The following is a 27,031-nucleotide window of genomic DNA, read 5'->3' on the forward strand; positions in this document are numbered from 1 at the left end:
GTGATAACGTGACTCCACAACAGAGGACATCTGTCTCGCTTATCAGGAAAACTAATCATGGGTTAATCATGTGACATCGACATCCTGAGTTGTGAGCCGTGTTGTTTTCCAATGAAAAGAGTTGACGACATTAACTCTTTTCACGAGATACAAAGACACTGTGTATCCAGAAGCATCTCATGATCACAATGTATGGAAACCCCACAGGAATCATTAATAATTAATGGACCTCAACACAAAGGACCAATACAGGACCCATCCCATGACACTGCTTCCTGCTTGCTTGGAACCCTTTCTACAAACTGAACTTTTCAACAAACAATCTCAAAAGGACAACCATTGAGACATCTGAAGGTTTAACTATATTCACAAATAATGTCTTATATATGTTTGATGTGCTCAAGGTAATCTGTGCAACATTAACTAACGTTTAAAAACCCTTTTAGCATTTAGTGCTATTAAATGTGTGTAAGATATGGAAAGTTTAGTATTGAACGAAAGCTCACGTTATTTGCTTAAACTTGGAGCGAATTAAATGTCCAGATTTTGTATTGTGTGCATATTATGACACTTTATAAGGTATTCACCAAAGTTCCATCTCGCATGACATTAATGTCACATGATGTTTAATCAGTGTACAAAGAGAAACAGTACGGGGCGTGTCTAAGCTCTGCAACAGCATCCCGTTGGAAGATCGCATCATGGGATGGACCGAATCTGCTTGGATAAAATCCCAATGCTTGAACTAATTCGGTGTGGAGGGTTGTGTCGGGTATCGTGTCGTGTGTGTAAGTGCGTGAGTGCACGCTTCCTCCTTCGCCATGGCTTGAACTACCTACTCCAACACTACTAGCGTTCTTGTCATCCAGAACTCAAAACCACTCCATTGAAACTTCGTGACTGCCGGGAATCTTCAAGTCTTGCAAACAGCAAAACCATCCGAAACTCTCCGAAATTGATCTTAAGCAGTAGAAACAAGATGGCGGTGCGTCCATTTCCCAAAAGACGTCACCCAGACGTCAGATCTGCATCCAATCCGAGGAGCGGGGATTCCCTGAGACGAGGCAACAAGTGAATCTCCAAGCTCTTCTGTCAGCGCAAACGCAAGTAAAACAAACAAACTTATTTTTTTTTTTTTGCTGAAATAAGGGCAACTTGATCTTAAGCAGTAAAGATAAGACACATCTCTGCTTCTGTGATTTTCTTGGTGTGATTAACTAATAACTTACTCCTGGGACTTCATTCAAATCCATTATCATTCTCTTCAGTAACGGGGTGTGTGTGTGTGTGTGTGTGTTCATTAGGTTTTAGATCCATGTAATAGAGTAGCTCAATAAATTCTTGTTTAATTTATAAAGAAGTATTGTCTTGTGTGGTGTATTTTAAGATTAAACTTTGCCCAGATCTGAGCTACCTAGCTCGTAATGTATAAATTATCATACTATCCATAAACTAATAAAAAAAGAAATAAAAAAAAAAAATTATTTAAAATATACCTATACAAACCTTTGATGAAAAAAAAAGTAAATGAAATATAAAATAAGAACATTTAAAATCAACTGCAGTAAAGTATTTAATTGTCCTCATATACAAAATAAGTCGTCCTAAAGCGCTAATATTTTTGTGACTTACAATTATATTATTGAAGGGTATCATGATTTTGATGTTTAAATGCTGAAAACACTCATGATTTGATGACATTTTCCATTACATAAGTTACTCCTATTTTCTTTTTCCAGAAATGGAAAACTATTAATTTTAACATTCATTTTACAATGTATTCAAATCTATTATACTATAGTAAAAAAAATAAAAAAAAATAATAATAATAATAAAATCAAATTTTTTTTTTTTGTTTTGTATTCTGTTATTATCACAGTTTAAAAAAAGCATTTTGTTTTAAGGAATGATACCTTTTAAAATCGAATATGGGTTTATATTTTAGTTTAATTTTGTCAACTGTCTTTGTCTGAGTTGCAAGGTGTCAGGTCCAGTGTTGGGAAGGTTACTTTGGAAATGTAATAGGTTACAGATTTCAAATTATCTTATTTAAAATGTAATATGTAGTGTAACTGTTTCAGTGGCTTTATTAAAGTAATGTAACTGATTACATTTGATTACTTTTTGATTACTTTAATAAATTTCTATTGTTTTTAATTTTTAATTATTTTTAAACATTTAAAGCAGGCAGGGTTAATATTTGCAGTGGTACTCAACACTGATTACTGTCAGACTTTCAGAATCCTTCTTCACTTGAATTAAGATCAAAATAATTTGATTGTAAAGTACAACCACCTCAAAATAGGACTTTTATCAGCTCTTTTTACTTTGCAATCTTTTTGAGGACAAATACAGATTTAAATTATAAGATATATTTTAATAGCTACGATACTGTTTTTGAAATCAAATCTTTGCATAGCTAAGACAGGAAACACTGGCATCTAACAATGACTTGGGGAAAAAACTGTTAATCTTAAAAAGAAAAATGGAATAAGCATGTATAACTGTAACATACTGTATAACATAACTGTAATTACACTTTTTTTTCAGGAACTGTAACAGATTACAGTTACATTTATTTTGCAATTGAATTACGTTATTTAGTCACATTTAATAGTTACTGCTCAACACTGGTCAGGTCTGATCATAAAGGATATAGGACTGGATTTTTCAAGTGTTGGAATGGAAATGGCAGATGAGGGACGAAACAGGGACGTTCACAAACTGGCTCGGACGAACGTCCTCTGAACGTTATAAAGCGGACGTACCCCGGCCCTAAACGGACGCTCGGAGCGTCCGGGGGACGTCCCCTGTTTGCTGGTAGACTCTCTCTACTGGGATCTCGCACGTGTTTTGTTCTCGACAGAATTTGATTTTAGACAGCGGATGTTAACTGGACTTTTATATCGGCTTTCGGATGCTGTGACGTCACACGCCCGCGTCGCGCAACTGCTCTCTCGTGATCCGGCTGAAGAAGGTTTGTGTTCTTTTAAAGTGGTCTTTCAGACACACACTTCTGTGAAATGACAACCCAGCAAACAGGGGACGTCCCCCGGACGTTCCGAACGTCCGTTTAGGTCCGCAGTACGTCCGCTTTATAAGGTTCGCGGATTTGGTCCTCTTTTTGATGTTCGCTGGCGGACGTTCGGAGGACATTAGTCCGAGCCAGTTTGTGAACGTCCCTGTTTCGTCCCTCATCTGCCATTTCCATTACAACACTTGAAAAATCCAGTCCTTTAATAAGACCTGACCAGTGTTGGGCAGTAACTAGTTACATGTAACTAAATTAGGTAATTTAATTGCAAAATAAATGTAACTGTAATCTGTTACAGTTACTGAGAGAGAAAAAAAGTGTAATTAAATTACAGTTACTTAGGAAAATGTTAATGATTACACAGGGAGTTGCATCTGAATATTTTCACACATATACATATTTAAAATATGAGACACCAATATTTCAGGAGTTGAAGACACAGAATATGACACATGCTTATTCCATAACTGATTTATTTCCTATTTTGGTTTATGTATATGATTTTTTTTTTTTTTAATAAGATTAACTGTTTTTCCCCCCAAGGCATTGTAAGATGCCAGTGTGTCATAGCTATGCAAAGATTTTATTCCTTTTTTTTAACTGTGATAATAATAGAATGGAAAATGCAAAAAACATTTTTTTGATTTGCAGATTTTTATTATTATTATTATTATTATTATTATTATTATTATATTTTTTTTTACTATAGTAGAATATATTTGAATACATTGTTAAATTAAGTTCATGTTAAAATAATCATTTCTGGAAAAAGAATCAGGAGTCTATTTTCAGCATTTAAACATCAAAATCATGATACCCTTCAATAATATAATTGAACATATAGGCTACAATTAGGTTTATGCATTCCCCATGAATGAAGAGAATAAGGTTGCATCCCAGGAGCTCTACAAGAATGTTATAGAGTGATGAATGCAGCCAAGGAAAACGAAGAAAAGAAAGTGGAAAATAACACAGGTAAGACAAATAAATTAATTATTTCCATTTACGTATTAAACTGTGGGTAAGCCGACAAGAAAAGTTATTTAGGAAATTTAGTATTTCAGTTATTGCATTTAAGACTGCTACACTAAATGCAGCTCAAAAAAAAAAGTAATACAGCCACATTGAGAGATAGGATCCAAGCAAGTGTCGCTCAAATGAGCACATGACCGAATGACGTCACTTTAGGGCACGCAGCATGTATCCATGGCAACGCTCAGCTAGCTAACGGTCATCCCGGTGATCATCCCCTTGAGTTTTCGCTTTTGTTTGGTCGAAAAGGTATTTATACTTTTATTTTATTAGACATTGTAGCTACCGTAACTACTGTTTATCTCCTAATATTTACATTTTATGAAAAGTGTACCTTTTTAAACCTTTGCTGAAGTTGTCCCGTACGGCTGCTGACGTTAGGCTATGTGAACACTTTCCAAGCTAACGTTAGCATGTAAAGATGAAATGATTAAACGTAAATAATACTGACAGATATTGAACTTAAATATTTTTAGATTTCCATATGTTAAAAAACTACACACTGAGACGCCTAATATGCGGCAAAAAGGCCCCATGAAACCTTTATGTCCGCTAAATTTCGGACCGCTTGGTCTAAATCCAAACTGTCAACAGTCTTTACAAATCTTTCGTCAATGGATAAACGATAGTCCTAAACATATAAAAAATCCTAACAGTACTGAATGTGTTTGATGTCATTTTGTTGTTTTTGTTTACAGGTAGAAGACAATGGGCAGAATCGCCATCGGATCGGACTAACCACAGCTGACCACCAGAGACACACACACACCCAATCATCCACCAACACACACACACACACACACACACACACACACACACACACACACCCATCCACCAACACACACACACACACACACGCATCCACCAACAACACACACACCACACACACGCATCCACCCACACACACACACACACACACACACACCCCCCCACCAGCACCACACACACACACACACACACACATACCCATCCACCAACACACACACACACACACACACACACACACACACACACACGCACAAAAGCCCATCCACCAACACACACACACACACACACACGCATCCACCAACACACACACACACACACACACACACACACCAGCACACACACACACACACACACACACCCATCCACCAACACACACACACACACACACACACACACACCAGCACACATACACACACACATATACACCACACCCACCACCAACACACAACACACACACACCACACACCATCCACACACCACACACACACCCATCCACCCACACACACACCACCACATCCACCAGCACACACAACACACACACACACACACACCACACACACACACCACATCCAAACAAACCACCAACCACACACACCACACACACACACACCCAACAAGCACACACACACACACACACACACACCCATCCACCAACACACACACACACACACCCATCCACCACACACACACCCATCCACCACACACACACCCATCCACCAGCACACACACACACACACACACACACACACACACACACACACACACCCAACACCACACACACACACACACCACACACACACACACACACACACACCCATCCACCACACACACACCCATCCACCCAACCACACCACACACACACACCCACACCCACACACGCATCCCCCACAACCACACACACACACCCATCCCACCAGCACACACACACACACACACAACACACCACCCATCCACCAGCACACACACACACACACACACACACACACACCCATCCACCAGCACACACACACACACACACACACACACACACACACACACACACACACACACACACACACATGAAAAGAGCACTGCAACTTTACAATTGTTCAATTAAAATAAACGTATTTTGCTTCATACGTGTCTGTTGTCTTTGATTAGCCTAAAAATAAAATAAAATGGCATTCAGACGACTTAAAGCGAAAGTCCCCTAAACGTCCCAATTGGCCACTGCACGTCCTGTGAACGTCACCGTGAATGTCCGGAGGACGTCTTCCCGAACGTCTGCTCGACGTCAAGGGGGCCCTACACGCTGACATCCGGGGGACGTTCACAGAGGCCCTTTAGGGGACGTCCTGGGGACCTTTTTTTGTTAGCTGGGATAAAACCAAACAATCTCCGAAACCGTGTGCTTTTCGTTTGTGCTGATGCCGTTTATGAGCCTAACAAATATAAAAATCAGACGTGAGCGCATCTAAAGTCGTATTTAATACTGGGACACTCCGAGATAATCCTGATAGCAGAGAGAAACTCCCGTCAGACTGAACACAGAACACAATCTTGTGAAGTTTCAAATGAACCAGGCTTAAAAACACTTTTTGTGACAGCGCAGCAACTCTAATGTGTAAGATGATGGCAAAAAGATCTGCACATGCATGTGTGTGTGTGTGTGTGTGTGTGTGTGTGTGTGTGTGTGTGTGATGATGATGATGTTTTTGTTATAAATCATAATTTACTCTGCCCCCCCCCCCCCCAAAAAAAAAATTATTTTGTATTCTCCTGTTATTACTTGTCAGTTCCATTTAATTATTTTTAAACAAACCAAATTCAAGATAGATTGACTTTGCAAAAATGTTACTTCAGGCTTTCTTTCTTTATACCTTAAAAGTATTTAAAAGTACCTAAAGCTCAGTTATGAAGTAACTTTATCAAATAAGCGCAGCTCAGTGCGCCGAGAGCAATCATAAAAATAGTGAATTGAATATATTTTGCAAATTGATTTTTGATTTTAAAATCACTAGAGAGTCACTTGAGTCGATCGATTCACCAAATGATTCAGTTGAAGCGCTCGAATCACTGTGGTCATGTGGATATGCATTATGCATTTATTGTCTTGGGCTTGTTTCTAATTATTTCTAAAAAAATTCACAATAATTCTTCTGCTGAAAGCGAGATGGTGTTAATTAAACACTCTCACTGTGACTTACTTTAATGTGATTTAGTTTGTATTTATTATTTTCCAGACACAGAAGTCCTCCTGCTGAAAGCGAGATGGTGTTAATTAAACAGGAGAGTGAAGACCTGAGGATTGTAGAAGTATTCAGCTTGAAACATGAAGACACTGAGGAACAAACTGGTTAGTTTCTTTCTCAAAGCTGAACTCATTCTTTCCTCATTAAAGCTCTGCAGAAATGAACGGTGTCTTTTGAAGAACGGTATGTGAGTGTCCTGATTAAAGAGCTTTTATTTGACATGGAGCGGTCACTCATGTGGAGATCACATGACCAGACTAATACTGATGCATTGGTAAGGCATTTTCATCACAACAACAAAAAAAATTAAAAAATAGCCTAAACAAAACAAAAACAATAATAACAGAAACAACGGTTAGTTTCTTTCACTTGATGTAGGATTTCAAAAGAAAAGATGTTATTTGCGATAATTTGACAGTAATCTTAGTTAATATTTCAGGAATAAAGCGTATATAGGTTATTCTGCTATTATAAAGGTTATATTCTTAGCAAACGTGCATATGATATTCTGCATATTACTGAACATTTGAAGAATATGAATTAATGACTTTAAAAAACCACTAAACTTCATTAATAATAAACTAATGTAGAATATGTTTCCTAAAGCTTAAACTCTAGAAAATATAAAAAGAATTTCACAAGAACCAATCTAATAGTGCTTTATTTAATCTCTTATGGAACATTACTGCTTTATGTTTTTCAAAAAACAGCCTACTAATTGTGTTTTCTATACACTTTTAAAAGAATTGTTTCAGAATCAATGGCTAACCTATTTGGGAAACAGTTTAAGATGACTTTCGACTCTATCGATGCCAAAAGCAATGGGTATTGGTTCACATTGATGTACTGAAGCTAAAAAGATGCTAAGAATCAAATTGAGCAGTTTAAACACAAATTGCATGTCATTATAAAGGAAGTTGTGGCCTAGTGGTTAGAGATAGGGATGTACCGGTTGACCAGACATAAATCGGAACCGGACGGTTTTTGCTTAAAATACGCGATCGGCAATCGGACGTTTTTCGTCTTTTTTCAGACGATTTTTCCGGAAGTGCGCCCGCGTGCACAGACTACATTGTAATCATTCACTATTATGTCATTCGTGTGGAAGTACTTTCGAAATCTGTGCGCAGGACACGGGCAGCCGTTCAGCACTGGAAGTGCAGAGTTACATGTCTGAAGCACAGATAGCAGGAAGCGAACAGCCATTGGTGTACTGACGCACAAATAAGAGCCCCTTTCCTGCGCTCGCTGAAGCTGCGAATGTACAGTCGTGGCCAAAAGTTTTGAGAATTACATAAATATTAGTTTTCAAAAAGTTTGCTGCTAAACTGCTTTTAGATCTTTGTTTCAGTTGTTTCTGTGATGTACTGAAATATAATTACAAGCACTTCATTCGTTTCAAAGGCTTTTATTGACAATTACATGACATTTATGCAAAGAGTCAGTATTTGCAGTGTTGGCCCTTCTTTTTTAGGACCTCTGCAATTCGACCTGGGCATGCTCTCAATCAACTTCTGGGCCAAATCCTGACTGATAGCAACCCATTCTTTCATAATAACTTCTTGGAGTTTGTCAGAATTAGTGGGTTTTTGTTTGTCCACCCGCCTCTTGAGGATTGCCCACAAGTTCTCAATGGGATTACGATCTGGGGAGTTTCCAGGCCATGGACCCAAAAATTTCAAACATTCTGGTTCCCCGAGCCACTTAGTTATCACTTTTGCCTTATGGCACGGTGCTCCATCGTGCTGGAAAATGCATTGTTCTTCACCAAAATCTGTTGGGTTGTTGAAGAAGTTGCTGTTGGAGGGTGTTTTGGTACCATTCTTTATTCATGGCTGTGTTTTTTTGGGGCAGAATTGTGTGTGCCCCCACTCCCTTGGATGAGAAGCAACCCCACACATGAATGGTGTCAGGATGCTTTACTGTTGGCATGACACAGGACTGATGGTATCGCTTTTCACTTTTCTTCTCCGGCCAAGCCTTTTTCCAGATGCCTCCAAACAATCGGAAAGGGGCTTCATCGGAGAATATGACTTTGCCCCAGTCCTCAGCAGTCCATTCACTATACTTTCTGCAGAAGATCAATCTGTCCCTGATCTTTTTTTTGGAGAGAAGTGGCTTCTTTGCTGCCCTTCTTGACACCAGGCCATCTTCCAAAAGTCTTGGCCTCACTGTGCGTGCAGATGTGCTCACACCTGCCTGCTGCCATTCCTGAGCAAGCTCTGCACTGGTGGCACTCCGATCTCCCGCAGCTGAATCCTCTTTAGGAGACGATCCTGGCGCTTGCTGGACTTTCTTGGGACGCCCTGAAGCCTTCTTCACAAGAATTGAACCTCTTTCCTTGAAGTTCTTGATGAACCTATAAATTGTTGATTTAGGTGCAATCTTAGTAGCCACAATATCCTTGCCTGTGAAGCCATTTTTATGCAACGCAATGATGGCTGCACGCGTTTCTTTGCAGGTCACCATGGTTAACAATGGAAGAACAAATGATTTCAAGCATCACCCTCCTTTTAACATGTCAAGTCTGCCATTCTAACCCAATCAGCCTGACATAATGATCTCCAGCCTTGTGCTCGTCAACATTCTCACCCTGAGTTTAACAAGATGATTACTGAAATAATCTCAGCAGGTCCTTTAATGACAGCAATGAAAGCAGTGGAAAGGTTTTTTTTTTGGGATTAAGTTAAATTTTCATGGCAAAGAAGGGGACTATGCAAATTCATCTGATCACTCTTCATAACATTCTGGAGTATATGCAAATTGCTATTATAAAAACTTAAGCAGCAACTTTTCCAATTTCTAATATTTATGTAATTCTCAAAACTTTTGGCCACGACTGTACTGTACCTGTCCCTGCACAAGCAGAGACAGTGAAGGAATGTACATCAAAACTTCGCGCGTTTTATAAGAAAAAAAAAATATGAAAAAACTACAAAACTGAAATGCTTTTTTTTTTTCAATTTATTTATAGTATACATGCATGCACGTTTGAAAAGCCAGAGGTAAACATCAGTTCTGTACTGGATGATTATTTTTATTTTACCTTAAAATTGCATCGACTTAATTTGATTTAAAAATCACCTGCTGTAGCACACTGAAAAAAAGTGTTTTTATTCATCCAATTTAAAAAATTAGGGTAAAGATTCACATCTATATTTCTTAAACTTGAGCCAATAGTTATTTATTTTTCATTGGCTCAAGTAAAAAAATACAGATGCGAATCTTTACCCTAATTTTTATTTAATTGGATGAATGAAACACTTTGCATCTTTGTTTTATTCGCACCAACATTATTTGATTTTAACATTTTGGAATAATTTATTTATATAGCACACTTTTATTTAGTCTCACTGGTAAAGAACTTTTTTATTTAAAACCAAATTTAAAAACTAAAACAAATACTGAATGCTGATTAAGAAACATCTTCTTGAATGTGTGTTGATTGTGTTGTTTGGATTGTAGAACTATGCAGTTATTGCATTTCATTTACATTTACATTTACATTTAGTCATTTAGCAGACGCTTTTATCCAAAGCGACTTACAAATGAGGACAATGGAAGCAATCAAAAACAACAAAAGAGCAATGATATATAAGTGCTATAACAAGTCTCAGTTAGCCTAAACACAGTATACGTAGCAAGGGCTTTTAAATAAAATAATATCATTTCACATGGATACAGGTAATCTTTTCATTTAAGGCCAGTTCTGTGTAGTTTCAACCCAATTCAAAAACAAAAGCTAAATGCTGATGTCTGTACCATCTATGTTTGTATTGAATGTAGGCTACTTACTGTGCAGTTACTGCCGTTAATTTCAAATGGTTACGGTTATTGTTTTCAATAGCCAAAAGCCAGTTTGGCCTAATAAATACCAAATAAACATCTTGTTTATGCATGCTTTCCTTCTTTCTTGTTTGTTGCTTAAACAAAAAAAAAAAAATCATAAATCGGTATCGGAATTGGCCAGTTTGTGTGTAAAACATCGGTATCAGCCATGAAAAATCATGATAAGTGCATCCCTAGTTAGAGAGTTTGACTCCTAACCCTAAGGTTGCGGGTTCGGTCTCGGGCCGGCAATACCACGACTGAGGTGCCTTTGAGCAAGGCACCGAACCCCTAACTGCTCCCCGGGCACTGCAGCATAAATGATACCCACTGCTCCGGGTGTGTGTTCACAGTGTGTGTGTTCACTGCTGTGTGTGTGCACTTTGGATGGGTTAAATGCAGAGCACGAATTCTGAGCATGGGTCACCATGCTTGGCTGTATGTCACATCACTTTCACTTTCACACTTTCGAATAGCATAAAAACATGCTTTTAACTTGCTAATCATGCTAGCAACATGCTAGTCTCCCACTCATTCACTGCAAGCCCGCAGATATCAACAAAAAAACGGTGGGCCCCCCAACCACCAAAGCCTGTGGGCCCTGCTCCTGTGAGAGCTCTCCGACCGCTGCCACAACGCCAGGGCCCAAACCCTCAATCTGTTGGCCTGTAGCTTTCTCTATTTCAGTTTTATCACGTGAATAGCGGGTTCCCGCTCTCAGTGTGCACTGTAGCTTTCTCTATTTCAGTTTTCTATTCACGTTTATCAGTGTAGAAAGTCCAAGGCCTTTTCAAACCGAAGGGGAAAAATCATCTAATCTGCGGCCTATTATGCATCAAACTAAGATTAATGTAAAGACACAAAGCTCTGCCATCAAGTTAGCATTTTTAAAACATTCGCTCACTAAAAAATAAATCATTTCTAATCAATGACTTTATAACCACAAACAATCTGGATTTCATGTTTCTAAATGAAACATGGCTGCAGTGCAACAGTCCTCAATGAAACAGCCCCTCCTAACTTTACTTTCATGAGTGTCTGCAGGACTGTTAGGAGAGGTGGAGGTGTAGCTGCTCTATTTAAAGATGTCTATCAATGCAAGCAAGTGTCATTTGGTCAGTACTTGTCTTTTGAATATCTAGGGAGGGATTGTGTTGAAAGGTGCTCCATGCATTCTGTTTATCATTATTTACAGGCCTCCAAAATACTCGCCAGCCTTTGTTGAAGAGGTCACAGAAATGCTATCAATGATTTCCTCAGAGTTTGACTGTTTTGCTATTGCAGGGGATTTAAATATTCACACAGATAATGCAGAAAACAAAACTACAAAAGAAATAATAACAGTTCTAAACAACAGATTCAGCATGTGCATGGACCCACACACAAGGGTGGACACACTCTAGATTTAATCATCAGTAGGGGTCTAAACATTTCATCCATTTTAATTAAGGACGTAGCACTATCTGATCACTTCTGTATTTTGTTTGATATACTGATCTCTGCTACCAGTTTTCAAGACGAAACTTGAAATTTACTATAGCATCTATAAAGATAGCCTTCATGCTTTTAATGTGAAGCTAGCCACAGCTAGACAGGATTTCTTCTCAAACCTTATAAACAGTAACTTAAACAACACTCATACTCTTTTTGCCACTGTTGAGAGACTGACAAACCCACCAAGTCAGATTCCCAGTGAAATGCTTTCAGACAGCAAATGCAATTTGTTTGTTTACTTCTTTTCTGAGAAGATCATTAATATCAGGAAGGTGATTAGCACATCCTCAAGTAATGCAGAGGTCAGACAGATTCAGCCGCAATATCAAAAAGATACTATGTCTATTTTTTGAAGAAACTGATAGCAAAATTTTGGAAGAAAAATCGTCAACCTGCTATCTTGACACACTTCCCACATCTTTTTTCAAAAGTGTGCTTAACTGTTTAGAAGCAGATCTCTTAGAAGTGGTGAACACCTCACTTCTTTCTGGGACATTTCCAAACTCCCTGAAAACTGCAGTTGTTAAGCCCCTCCTGAAAAAGACCAATCTTGATAACACCATTTTGCGCAATTATAGACCAATATCTAATCTTCCTTTTATAGGCAAAATTATAGAAAAGGTAGTTTTTAATCAGCTGAACAAACACTTAAACTCAAATGGATACCTGGACAATTTTCAATCTGGTTTCAGACAGCATCACAGCACAGAGACAGCGCTCATTAAGATAATAAATGATATTCGCTTAAATTCTGACTCTGGAAAAATATCAGTTCTGGTATTGCTAGATCTCAGTGCTGCGTTTGACACTGTCGATCATAACGTACTACTAAAGAGACTGGAAAACTGGGTCTGGCTTTCTGGGATGGTACTCAAATGGTTCAGGTCATACTTAGAAGGGAGAGGCTATTATGTGAGTCTAGGAGAGCATAAGTCTAAGTGGACGTCCATGACATGTGGAGTCCCACAAGGCTCAATTCTTGCACCGCTCTTGTTTAGCCTGTATATGCTCCCACTAAGTCAAATAATGAGAAAGAACCAAATTGCCTATCACAGCTATGCTGATGATTCACAGATTTACCTAGCCTTATCGCCAAATGATTACAGCCCCATTGACTCCCTCTGCAAATGTATTGATGAAATTAATAGTTGGATGTGCCAGAACTTTCTTCAGTTAAACAAGGAAAAAACTGAAGTCATTGCATTTGGAAACAAAGATGAAGTTTTCAAGGTGAATGCATACCTTGTCTCTAGGGGTCAAACAACTAAAAATCAAGTCAGGAATCTTGGTGTGATTCTGGAGACAGACCTTAGTTTCAGTAGTCATGTCAAAGCAGTGACGAAATCAGCATACTATCATCTAAAAAACATCGCAAGAATTAGATTATTTTAATGCCATCCAAAACTTCCATAAAAAAAATACAATCCTTTATCACCAGCAGGGTGGACTATTGTAATGGTCTCCTCACCGGCCTTCACAAAAAGACCATTAGACATCTGCAGCTCATCCAGAACACTGCTGCCAAGGATTCTGACTAGAACCAGAAAATCTGAGCATATCACACCAGTCCTCAGGTCCTTACACTGGCTTCCAGTTACATTTAGGATTGATTTTAAAGTACTTTTACTCGTTTATAAATCACTCAATGACCTAGGACCAAAATACATTGCAGATATGTTCACTGAATATAAACCTAACAGACCACTCAGATCATTAGGATCGAGTCAGTTAGAAATACCAAGGGTTCACACAAAACAAGAGGAGTCTGCCTTTAGTTACTATGCCGCCCGCAGTTGGAATCAGCTTCCAGAAGAGATCATATTCTAAAAAACAATACCACATAAAAATATACACAAAAAACACATCTTTATCAGCTCATCAATTATTGAATGAGCACTGTGCGATGTCCGAACCGATTGCACTGTATTTTACATATTCACTGTATTTTGTCAAATCATTTTATGTTTGTAAATGTTTTAAATTCATTTTAAATAAGAATATTTTAAAAATAATTTAAGTTTTTAAATTGCTTGTTTTATTTTTGAAATTATTTTTCTTCATGATTTTTACTTTCTTTCATGTTAAGCACTTTGAATTACCATTGTGTACGAAATGTGCTATATAACTTGCCTTGCCTAGTCACTTGCTTATCATGCTAACAACATGCTAGTCGCTTTTAATCATGTTAGTCAATTGCTAATCCTACTAACAACTTGTTGGTAAATTATTAATCATGTTAACATGATAGTGACATTCTAGTCACTTGCTAATCATGACAGCAACATGCTAGTCACTTGCTTACCATGCTAACAACATGCTATTCACTTGCTAATAATGCTAGCAACATGTTAGAAACTTAACAACATGCTAGTAACTTGTTAATTGTGCTAGCAACATGCTAGTCGCTTGCTAATCATGCTAACTACATGCTAGTCACTTGTTAATCTTGCTACCAACGTGCTAGTAATTACTAATCATGCTAGCAAAATGCAAGTTACTTGTTAATCATGTTAGCAAAATGCTAGTTAACTATTTATCTATTTTTTTGATAGATTGGATTGCCTTCAAAACTTTAAAACTACTTAAAATTAGTTAAAACTGAAAACCCTCTAGCAAACCTTTCAAGCCAACTTAGTTTGCCTACAAATTTTAATATCTAGTTTATATTTGTTTCACAATTTTTCCAACCGTGTTAAACTTTTTTACAATTTACAACTTTGATTTATAAAATTTGCCTGTCATGTTTTAAAAATAATAATTGGAATGATGCTAGAAACATGCTACCAACATGCTAGTAACTTGCTAATCATGCTACCAACATACTAGTCCCTTGTTTATCATGCTAACAACATGCTAGTAACTTGCTAGTCATGTTAGTAATTACTAAACATGCTTGCAACATGCTAGTTAACTATTTATCTATTTTTTTTTTTGATAGATTGGATTGCCTTCAAAACTTTAAAACTACTTCAAATTAGTTAAAACTGAAAACCCTCAAACTTTCTAGCAAGGCTTTTTCAAGCCAACTTTAAGTCTGCCTACAAATTTTAATGTCTAGTTAACATTTGTTTCACAGTTTTTCCAACCGTGTTGCTGAACTTTTGAATGTTTTACAACCCTGATTAATAAAATGTAAATATTTAATATTTTGACTACAAAAACAGTATTCTTGTGTTTTTAAAATAAGAATTGGAATGATCAGTGTACCCTGTTAAAATGAATGTATCAAATTGATCGTCCTTTCGTCCTTTTCCTTTGAGTTAAAGTAAATCAAACTTTGTAACTTTCATTTTAGACCTGATGGAAGAGAACAAGGTGATTGAAGAACTGATGGAAGTAGGAAAGAAACATCAGGACACTTGCCCTCAGTGTGGAAAGAGTTTCTCATGTGAACAAACTCTTAATCTTCACATGAAATATCATAGCCGAATGGAGCTGTACGAGTGTGATCAGTGCGAGAAGATTTTCAAACTAAAAAAAACCCTGAATGAACACATGAAAATCCACACTGGAGCGATGCCGTACACATGTGATCAATGCGGGAAGAAATTCAGATATAAAGGAAACCTGAATGATCACATGAAAATCCACACTGGAGCAATGCCGTACTCATGTGATCAGTGCGGGAGGAAATTCAGACATAAAGGAAGCCTTAATACACACATGAGAATCCACACTGGAAAGAAACCATTCACATGTGATCAGTGCGGGAAGAATTACAGACATAAAGGTAATTATAATGATCACATGAAAATCCACACTGGAGAGAAGCCACACGTATGTGATCAGTGCGGGAAGAAATGTATACAAAAAGAACACCTTAAAAAACACATGAGTATCCACACTGGAGAGAAGCCACACACATGTGATCAGTGCGGGAGGAGTTTTGCACTAAAAGGAAACTATAAGGAACACATGAAAATCCACAATGGAGAGAAACCCTTCACATGTGATCAGTGTGGGAATAATTTCAGACATAAAGGAAACCTGAATACACACATGAGAATCCACACTGGAGAGAAACCATTCACATGTGATCAGTGCGGGAAGAATTACAGACATAAAGGAGATTATAATTTACATATGAAAATCCACTCTGGAGAGAAACTACACACTTGTGATCAGTGCGGGAAGAAATTTATACAAAAAGAAGACCTCAAAAACCACATGAGGATCCACACTGGAGACAAGCCCTTCACATGTGCACAGTGTGGAAAGGGTTTCATGAAAAAAGAATGCCTTATAAAACACATGAAAATACATTGAAGAGAAGCCTTAAACATGATCAGTGCAGTAAGAATTTCTGACTTGAACTCTTTATGAGCACATGAAAATCCACTCTGGAGAGAAGCCCTTCACATGTGGACAGTTTGGAAAGGGTTTCAGAAAGTCAAGGGTTTTAAAAGAACATCTGCATACTCATTCTGGAGAAAGACTATGTAACTGTGACCAGTGCAGTAAAACATTTTAGGGCATATTCCCTGAAGGACCACCTGAAACTGCATACACAGGAGAGGACTTAACACATGATCTTGTTGTTCAAAGAGTTTTAGACAGATGGGTATTTTTTGAAAAACATCTGTAAAGACAGCGCTGTGAAGAAACATCTGATCTGATTGTGGAAGGGCTATTTTTTAGAGAGAGAGAGATTCTTAACTGAAATGCTCCAGAAAGTTCATACTGTGGGAAAACCTTACAAGTGTTCACACAGTGACGAGATTAGAACAGCCAGAATCAGAGGCCGACCAATATATCATTTTGCTGATTTTATCGACCGATGTGTCGTTTTGCCGATTTTATGAACCAATATATAATTTTGCCGATTTTTATTGGCCGATATGAGCCCGTCGCAGATGTATCAAAGAATATGCCACTGATATAAAACTTTTTTTACAAGACATATAACGCAGATAAAATGCATGTAAATGGTATAATTACTTAGTTTGTCCAGTAGAGCGTGCTCGTTTGCTACTAGAGACCCGGATGAGACGCTTTAAAGCTCAAGTCTATGGAATACCATTGAAACTTTGAATGACCATATCTCTGTACCGTCGTGGCAAATCCGCACCAAATTCGGGGGATCCCTTCAGCTCAGAGATCCCTCTCGAATGCTGAATCGAGTGTATGTCTAGAAGTCCTCTTTCGAATGAGACCACCCTCGTGTCGATAGCCCTCTGGGTTCGGGAGTTACGGATGGCTAAATTCGTGCTCTGGCGCTGACCAATCTAGTGATCCCTGGGGGGCTACTGACACGTGGCGTTTGGGAGGGCTCCTTGAGCTGAAGGGATCCCCCGAATTTGGTGGAGATCTGCCAGTGCGTTCATGAGATACTGACACCAGTCAACACTTTCACTTAAGAAGATTTCTTGTTCAGGCAGTATTCATGCGTTGTCTTATTCGACCACAAGTGCCCTGCGAAGTGGACTTCACTTGAATTTCCACCATGATTCCAGTTCCAAGGCAACGTGCATGTTACATTTAAAGGGCATTAAAGTGTGCAAGATGTGAATTTACAATGTATTTATTTACAACGGTATATTGTCACACTTCACTCTTCTCCAGTAAGTTTCGTCTGTGTGTGAAAAGAGTAGCACAAATCTGTGAATGAATGTTCCGAAGTGAAATAAACTTCAACTTAATAAAGTTGAATGGAATTGAATGGAAATAAAGTCTGTTTGATTTTGAGACTTAATCTTGATAGAGCTGCCTAATAAAAATATTTCTCCCCACACGACCAAGTTTAAGATTGCTATCTGTCTACATCATCAACCATTTTACCTTTGATATCAACTTCTAAATTTGATTTGGTGAGTAGATTTCCACCATCTATTAATCTCACATGATGCAATGCATTATGTATGTGTGTGTGTCTGTTTGTTATATGTTTTATATAACAAAGACCCCAGCATGTTGGTACACTGTGAGGTGGCGGCCCCACCAACCGACTATCTTGCGGAGGGTTAACAACCCACCCAGGAGAAACCCTTTTGTTATGAAACCGATCACAGAAAGTAGCCGGACTGCCCCTGACCAACGAGTACGGATCAACCTTCGTCGCAGGACCTGAGTCGCCACATGGAATGTCCAGACACTCCTTCGCCCCGGAGCTGCCACCCTGCTGTTCCGAGAGCTCTGCCGCTATAACATCTCCTTGGCAGGGCTCTGTGAAGTTCGATGGCATGGCAATGGCGAATTAACAGCAGGCGACCATTGCTACTTCTGTAGTGGCCCCGAGAGATGGACAGGCCTTTATGGCGTGCAAGTCCCTCATCAGCTGGACACCCCTGAGCGACAGATTACTGTCGGCCCGCTTTCTCCACCAACACGGCAAGATGACCATAATCATTGCTTATGCCCCCACCGATGTCGCTGATGAGGATGCGAAGGATGCCTTCTTTGACCAACTCCTTCAGGCTGTTGGCCAAGCCTCATCACACGACATCACCGTCATCCTCACCGATGCCAACGGCACTCTGTCTAGCAGTGATCGGTCCACAGGCTCACCTGTCGGCACAACCTTTGCTGACAGGTCCACAAACGACAACGGTAACTGCCTACTCCTTCTCTGCCACCACAACAACCTCTGTGTTGTTGATACCTGGTTTCCCCTGAAGCTTATCCATCACTGGACATGGTACAGCCCAGATGGCAGAACCAGGAAAGCGCTGCACCATATCCTCATCTCTCGGCACTGGAAGCCGTTTGTCACCGACTGCCATGTGTACCTAGGAGCAGAGCTTGGCAACACAGACCATCGCCTGCTGGTGGCCCAGCTCAAGTTAAAGCTGCGAGCCAACCAGCTCACCAAGAATGGACTCCTCCCTACTCAGTGATCCAAACATCGCCACAGACTTCAGTTGCGCCATCCGCCGCATCTTTAATAACCTGGCTACCGACAAGGTGAACGACTGGCAGACCTTCAAGGAAAGGGTCATCAAGTCAGCTCACAATGTCTTCAGATGCTTTCGACCTTCCCCGAAAAAGCCTTGGATATCGGAGAGGACACTCAACATCATTGACCGGCAGCGTGAGGCCCGGCTCCGAGGTGACCTGACGGAGTATCAGCGACTTACCCGCCAGCGCAATGTGGCTATAGCCGAGGACATGGAGAAGTTGCAGAAGCTAAACTCCTAGAGTCTGCGGCCAGTAACAACAATGAGCCATGTCTTTACTCTGCTGCGCCAAGCCCGTAATGGCCCACGCATCAAGACAGCCCTGGTGAAAGATTCTGATGGCAATCTTATAGCAACTGAAGCAAACTGCCTCGAACGTTGCAAAGAGCACTGCAGCCTCCTGCAGCACGGTACCTCCCCGGCTGATCCCGCCATCTTATCGGCCACTAATGCTGCAGCCCCTAGTGCTGCCTGCAGTACAGAACCTGTTACACCTGAGGAAGTCAGAGCCGCTCTGGAAAAACTTAACAACAGGAAAGCCCCCGGCATCTGTGCAATAACAGCTGAGATGTTAAAATCAGGTGGTGAAAGCATCGTTGAGTGGCTTACCCACTTATTCAATGAGGTGTGGGAGACAGAGAGGCTTCCCAGTGACTGGACCAGAGGAGTCATCTTGCCCTTCTGAAAATGTAAGGGTGACAGGCTAGTCTGCCGCAACCACAGAGGCATTATCCTTCTCTCGATTCCTGGCAAGCTCTTTACCAGGATCTTGCTCACTCGTGCTCTCCCAGCCATCAGAAGCAGCCCCTGTCCCCAGCAGATTGGCTTCATGCCTAACCGCTCTTGCTGATAGAGAGAACCTATGAATTCCGTAAAGATTGCCATCTTTACATCAGGTTCATAGATCTGAAGGCTGCCTTCGACACCGTCTGCCACACTTCACTGTGGAGTATCCTACACGCCCTTGGAGCACCACCCAAGATCGTTGCCCTGTTCAAGTTGCTTAATAGCAACACTCAGAGCTGTGTTCTCATCGTTGGCAGAGATTCAGACTGGTTTCCCATCTCCAGTGGCGTTCGCCAGGGCTGCAGGGCTGCTCCTGACCTCTTTAACTGCATCATTGACCATCTGATGTCCAGGGTTTGTGAGCGTGTCCCTGGAGTGTCCTTCGGCAGTTACCACCTGACTGATTTGGAGTACACTGACGGCACCATCCTGCTCAGCACGTCCTAAAGCCAGCTGAGAGACGCTCTGGGCATATACAGTGAAGAGGCTGAGAAGGTTGGCCTCCAGGTGAACTGGACGAAACCAAGTTCATGTATGTCGGTGACAGAACGCATCCACCTTCCCTTCAGCAAAGATACACAAGAACTTTGTGTATCTGTGATTATCTATTACTGTGATATCTATTACTTATATAAGTAATCACTTTACTGTAGTAGTGTCTAATAATGTTACTTAATTTGTTCAAATTATTTTAGATGTCAGGCATCATATGCATTTAAAAAGCAAATATCCATTTTCATTTTAGCAGAAGACAAAGCAACTATTCTAGTGCAAATTAATTTAATTATTTGATTTACATTTCTTTATATTATTAGGATTTGTGTATATTTAATTATGTAAATATATATTTTACATTTACATTTAGCATATTTTAACAAAAAAAAAAAAACAGCCAAAACAAACGGGAAGCAAATGCTAATGTTAGGGAAACATTATGTGTTTCCTGAGGTGCTACTTGTTGATGCACAAAATGAGAGCTGAAAATCCCTACAAAGATTATATAGAGATAATTATATGTTATAGATTACACTTTAATGAAAGCAAGTTGATTTGCAAAACATGCAGTGTTTGTCACATTTATGCGGTTTTGACCAGCAGATGTCACTATTCTTCCATCACTCCTCCTAATACACATGCGTTCAAGTTCACATTTATTTATAAAGCACATTTAAAAACAAGCTGTTCCAAAGTGTTTATAAAAATTTATAAACAAATAAAAATATCAAAAGCAACAAATAAAAACCTCATAAGATATAAAATAAAAGCATGCAAAATAAACCATAAACAACATTATAACCCACTATTCTCAGGCAACACCAGAGGCTAAAGAGAATAAATGAGTGTTCAATCTAGATTTAAAAGTGTCCAACGTGAGCGAGGGTCTCACAGCAACTGGTAGTGCATTCCACTGTTTACTCTTAGTCTTTAAACGGGAACGGGGAACAGAAAGAAGCAATTGGTTACAAGAGTGGAGAGATCTTGACACAGAATATGGTTTAAGGAGATCAGCAATATACTGAGGTGTTAGCTCATGCAGAGATTTATAAACGAAGAACAAAACCTTAAAACCCACTGTGTATTTAACTGGTAAACAGTGCAAGGAAGTGAGAACAGGAGTGATGTGCTCTCTCTTCCTAGTGCTCGTCAAAAGTCTAGCTGCTGCGTTCTGGACCAAGTTAAATGAAGACAAACCTCAGTTTTGTCTTCATTTAACTTTAGGAGGTTTTTATGTCAACCTTTATAACTTCTTCCAGACAGGAGATTTATGATAGAGTTTCCATTGCTAGACGTGACAGGAAGATAAATTGTGTAGATTGTGTATCGTCACCATAACAGTGATAAGAGACATATTTCTGAAAAAAGATGGAGCAAAGATGAAGCATGTTTAAAGAAAAAAGAAGAGGACTTAAAATGGAACCTTGCGCACATTAAGCAATAAGCAATAATTGTAAAAAAAAAAAAAAAAAAAAGTCATTATTACAAGAAATTTTCTCAGGATTATGAGAAACTTATAATCATGACAACTGTACTAGTCATAAATGTTGGAATGTTTATCATTGTGCTCTACACAATCACATTTTCTTTACTAAATTGTGGCAGAAAGGGGCTTTCAGCAAAGAAGTACCATAAATGATTCTTTGGCCTCTCTGTTTTCTCATTTTTATATGCTGAATAATTAACAATTCTCCCCGCACATGAATGAGATATGTTTGTCTGTATCACGGTGTTACAGAACTTTGAACAACACACTCCGAAAAGTACAATTCTACAAAATATCAACAAGCAACAGAAAGAGTGCAGAGAGCAATAAAAACAGATGGTAGATTTATCTTACAGTGGCCTTGCTGTTAATTTAGCTTTTTTTTGATGATGTGTGAATAATATTTGGAAGGTTTTTGAGTATTTTGTCTATGCACCTTTCCAGTTGGTTTGCAACCCGCCAAAAAATCCACAGATTAAGAAGAAAAAGGCTGTGTCCTAAATACTCAATGACAAATCAAAACTGACAGATCTGCATGTAGGTTAACTATTTTTTCATTATGATTGTTCATTATTATTTAATACTATATTATATATATATAGTATTAAAGTCCTTATATAATATTAAAGTCCTTAATAATTAAAATATTTAGTTGTTTTATTTTTTGTAAACCAAGTAAAATGTAATTTGTTTGAATGTGTCTCAATTTTCAGTCGAGTAATGAATTAATGCACAAGTTAATGAAACAGTTATATTTTATTTACTGACAACAGGAAACATGAATAAATGAGTAAAAGGATAAAGTAACCATGGCGATAAATAAACACACATGACATGGACACATGAAACCAAGCTTTATTCAAACTAATAAAGTTTAATAAAAAAGTTTTACTACAGCTCAGTATCTCCGTGAGCACCACTTCCTGTAACACATTTACACAGAGTAAAACATGTTACAGCGCCAAGCTTCATTACTCCTGTGGTGTAGTGTGCTAAAGCACTGAGCTGGTCAGCAGAAGGTTGCTTGATCGATCTCTGCAGTCGTCACCCCTGCTGTGTGTGTCCTTCAGCAAGACTCTTTTCTCCAGGTGGCTGCAGGGGGACTGAGTCCCTGTAATAAGAGCACTGTACTTCACTATTGATATTAACAAGTCACTTTGCATGAAAGCATCTCTAAACAGCTAGTTTTACTAAGGAACTCTTAATATAGATTTAGGGCGGGGTTGACCTTAGGGCTACGTGCTATATTTAACAAATAGTGGACAATACCCCTCCCCAACATGCAAAACATGTGGTAGAGAAAACCAGCCCTCTGGTTACTGTGGTAATAAAGACACACATCAAGATAAAATTGTTTTACAACTCGAAGGGATGTAGAGTTTTCACTCTTGATTCACTTTGAAACAGACAAATGTACCCTTGTACTATATAGTTCATCCTAATTATATCTCCCTCTAGATATAACCACTTGAGAAATGTAGGAACGTACCCAATTTTCCCCATCTCATTATTTTCCCTCTTACAGTTTTCCAATTGCTAAAACACTAAACCCTATTGTCTGAACCAAATGCTCAGTTGCCTGAACCCACTGATTGAATCAATCACTCTTTTGGTAAAACCATAAGCACTTTTCACCTGTTTAGACTCAACTTGCCAACACATTTTCATTGTGATGCACCCGTGCTGCATAATGGTGAGCACAGGTGACAAAAGTCAAACACAATTAAAGCACAGATGTCACCACTTGAACACAACAACTCAAAATTGATCACACTTGTGGCCAATGATGTGAGGGAACATATATAGTAAGCCAGTTCAGAGAGTTCACTGGTTTGTGAGGCCCTACAATGGATAGAAATCTGAGAGGAAGAGTTTGTGTGAGAGGAGATTGAGGTGGTCGAGCTGGTCAGCGAAGACAAAGAACAGCAATATCTGATAAAATTAGAGCTACTGTGATTCACCATGTTCTTGTCCATGGTATGAGCATGAGGGAGGCTGGACAAAGGGTACAACCAAACATCAGTAGATTCACTGTGTCCACCATAATCCGAAGATTTAGAGAAGAGAACAGGTAATTACCTTTTTTGACATTATAGTACATTATGTAAATGTATACTGTAAGTAAATATGATTCAGTACATCACTGTACCAATATACTGTAGTACTGTAATGGAGGGTTGGTCTAACTGTTTGTAGGCCTAGTATTCCATGTATATTTTTTGTAACTCAATGTTCTCTTTTTGTAGAATTGAAAGACTGCCACATGGAGGTGGGAGGACAGGTATGTTCTCCCCACACCAAGAGACCCTAATTGTTGATATGGTCCGTGAGAACAATGCCATTAAACTGTGTGAAATTCAGCAGAAGATCATTGAGGACCATGTCAATTTTGAGGGTATCAACAGCGTCAGCCTCTCCACTGTTGATCGTGTCCTCAAGCGCAACAGACTGCGCATGAAACAGCTATACAGAGTGCCCTTTGATCGCAACTCAGACAGAGTCAAAGAGCAAAGATTCCAGTATGTACAGGTTGGCATATATCCAGACACATTCAATGTTGATTACTCTAAGTAGTGATTTACTGTAGTGGCCTAAATCACTTTTTCTGTATCACTTACAAAACTATATCTATTTCTACAGAGGGTTTTTCAACTGGGTGCAATGGAAAGACCCCATGAATACATCTACATGCATGAAGCTGGGTTTAATCTCACCAAAAGGAGAAGGAGTGGCCGTAATGTGATTGGCCATCGGGCCATTGTTGGTGTTCCTGGGCAGCATGGTGGCAATGTCACATTATGTGCTGCCATCAGCAATCATGGGGTTGTCCACCATCATGCCAACCTGGGGCCCTACAACACTCACCAGCTCCTCATTTTCCTCAATCACATGCGAGATGCTCTGTTAGGGCAGCAGGATGAGCATCCCATCTGCGAGTGACGCGTCTGGCGCGAATGTGCTTTTTGTGCATTTACGCGTTTGACGTGAATTCGCGTCTGACGCCCGAGTTGGAAAATTTTAACTTTGGCGTCAATTCACGCCGGCTTAACCAACCAGGAGCCTGCTCAGGAGTCACTCATTCAACATGGAGGAACGACTGTCAGTGAGCAGTCACCTGGAGCTATATGACACAAGTTCATATTTCTATAGAGACAGGAATAAAAAGGACCTCGCTTGGAAGAGTGTGTTGTAAATACACATTTAACTTCTGAGTCACGTACATGTTTATCGACCCGCGGCCTTACACCAGGGTAAATCTCCTGCAAGGCATGGGACTTGCCTGTGGTGACGTAAGTGTGGAGTCATGCCAAGCCTGGATACACCGTGCCAGGGGTTTTTTCCCCCATTGCCTGGCCAGACAAAATGTGGCCTGTGATGTGGATGAAGTCCTGTGGCCTGACCCAGTACAGAGACATGATGCTGTGGCTGAGTAATGCACTTATTTGTATATTTTTGTACTTTATTTTTACATGGGCTTACTGTACACAAGTGGCAAACGCATAAGATTTCTGTTTTGTCTTTTTGTACAAGTGCTAAATGCAAAGGTTTTTGTTTTGCAACATGCATTTAGCCTACAGTGAACAATAAACATTTATTTCTCCAGCTTCATGTCCTGAGCATTGTGTTTTCTATTTTTCTACGTAGTGTTTAGTGACTGTTCAGTAGTGTTTAATTTTGATTGACTCGGGGCATGATTTGACAACATAGTTCAGTTTTGAGCACAGATTGAACTGTTTTGAGGTGAAAGTTTGGTTTTGCAAGAAGAGTCTGAGGTTTTGTGAATGTAGCTTGAAAATTGGGTTTTGTGTTCACAGTTTAGAGAAAAGGAGAGCAGCTTTCAAGAAATGTGTCTTAGCAATCAAGAAAAACTGTATAGTGTTTTGCTTATGTATTGATACAAACATTTTAGAATTGCATACTATTGTTAACAGAGGTCACAGGTATGGCGTGTTTGGTATCTTTCGGCTGCATTTTTAATAGTCTAAATGTTCATTTATTTTATATGTTGATACCTATGGAAGATATTATTGTTACCAGAATCTTAACTCATATCTTCATAATTATATATTCTTCATAAACATCCAATTAAAGACCATATGTGAAACATATGCCTGAGGACAAAAGGTTGTAAACCTTCCCTCCAAAGCTACCATTCCTCATTGGCTCACTCAAGTCCTGAGGGTGTGACATTGTCACCCTTTATAGATCACTGATCACCAGATCAGAGAAGTTGTTGAAGGTTTGGAGATGCAGAAACTCCAGGGCAAGCGGCAGAGCTAAGAGTCCTCAAGAACCCAACCTAAGCTTGTGCCAGGCTTTCAGCCTAGTCTTTCCACTTCAAGATCCTCTGACTCAGACTGGTTCTCTTCATCAGAGAACTTCAGCAAAGATCAACTTAAGCCTACAGATTGCATCAGGACTCCCTTTCAGACAGACAAGATGTGCAAGTCTTATTAATTGATACAATAAGTATAATTTGCACCTTTTCATAAAGGTGTGCTTGAACTAAGAAGGTGATGTTTCCTTCAGGCTGTAGATCTGCTGAAAATCAAATTGTACCATAGCTTCATTTCTTTTCTCTTTATTTATTTCTCTTCTCTTTACTACTTTATCATCAGAGTAAGTCATAAGCCCTATTTGCACGGGATTATCTTATCTCCTGGATACCCAGATGTCAAGGCTTTGAGAGTGCCATTATATGATCCGTTTTGATGGATTTAAAAAAAAAGAAACTAGACTAGTGCACGGTGTCATTTACATTTCACAAGGTTAAAATAATATCTCAAGCTTTATGCTTGATTTATTTGTAACACATTAACCTCAAAACCTTTTCAGCTTTCTCTTTCTGCAAATTGTATAGTTTGTGGAGGATTTTTGTCAGGATTGTGGAGTATAGCGATATGACAGCACCCAACATACTATCAAACACTCCAACGCATCTCCATTCTTAGCAAAGATGGATAAAAAGACACACAGGAAAGGA

General features: G+C 39.2%; 2 protein-coding genes across 3 annotated transcripts; both read left to right on the plus strand.

Annotated features, from left to right (window-relative positions):
• The first annotated feature begins 1,000 nt into the window (after positions 1–1,000).
• Positions 1,001–18,140, plus strand: LOC109068192 (gastrula zinc finger protein XlCGF8.2DB-like). The gene is made up of 3 exons (XM_042754428.1): positions 1,001–1,103; positions 7,057–7,169; positions 15,683–18,140. The coding sequence occupies exons 2-3, from the start codon at positions 7,085–7,087 to the stop codon at positions 16,651–16,653; spliced, it is 1,056 nt and encodes a 351-aa protein (XP_042610362.1). The 5' UTR covers positions 1,001–1,103; positions 7,057–7,084; the 3' UTR covers positions 16,654–18,140.
• Positions 18,141–22,055: 3,915 nt separating this feature from the next.
• On the plus strand, positions 22,056–25,910 carry LOC122143832. Of its 2 annotated transcripts, none has more exons than XM_042754429.1 (3): positions 22,056–24,118; positions 24,294–24,576; positions 24,688–25,910. In XM_042754429.1, exons 1-3 carry the CDS (start codon positions 24,027–24,029, stop codon positions 24,985–24,987), a joined length of 675 nt encoding a protein of 224 aa, XP_042610363.1. In that variant the 5' UTR covers positions 22,056–24,026; the 3' UTR covers positions 24,988–25,910. The 2 variants fall into 2 exon arrangements, with proteins under 2 accessions (XP_042610363.1, XP_042610365.1); XM_042754431.1 differs by having other exon boundaries at positions 24,294–24,566.
• The last annotated feature ends 1,121 nt before the right edge of the window (positions 25,911–27,031 follow it).

This window comes from Cyprinus carpio, unplaced genomic scaffold (genome assembly GCF_018340385.1).
Source record: "Cyprinus carpio isolate SPL01 unplaced genomic scaffold, ASM1834038v1 S000006515, whole genome shotgun sequence".
In the NCBI taxonomy this organism is placed as follows: domain Eukaryota; kingdom Metazoa; phylum Chordata; class Actinopteri; order Cypriniformes; family Cyprinidae; genus Cyprinus; species Cyprinus carpio.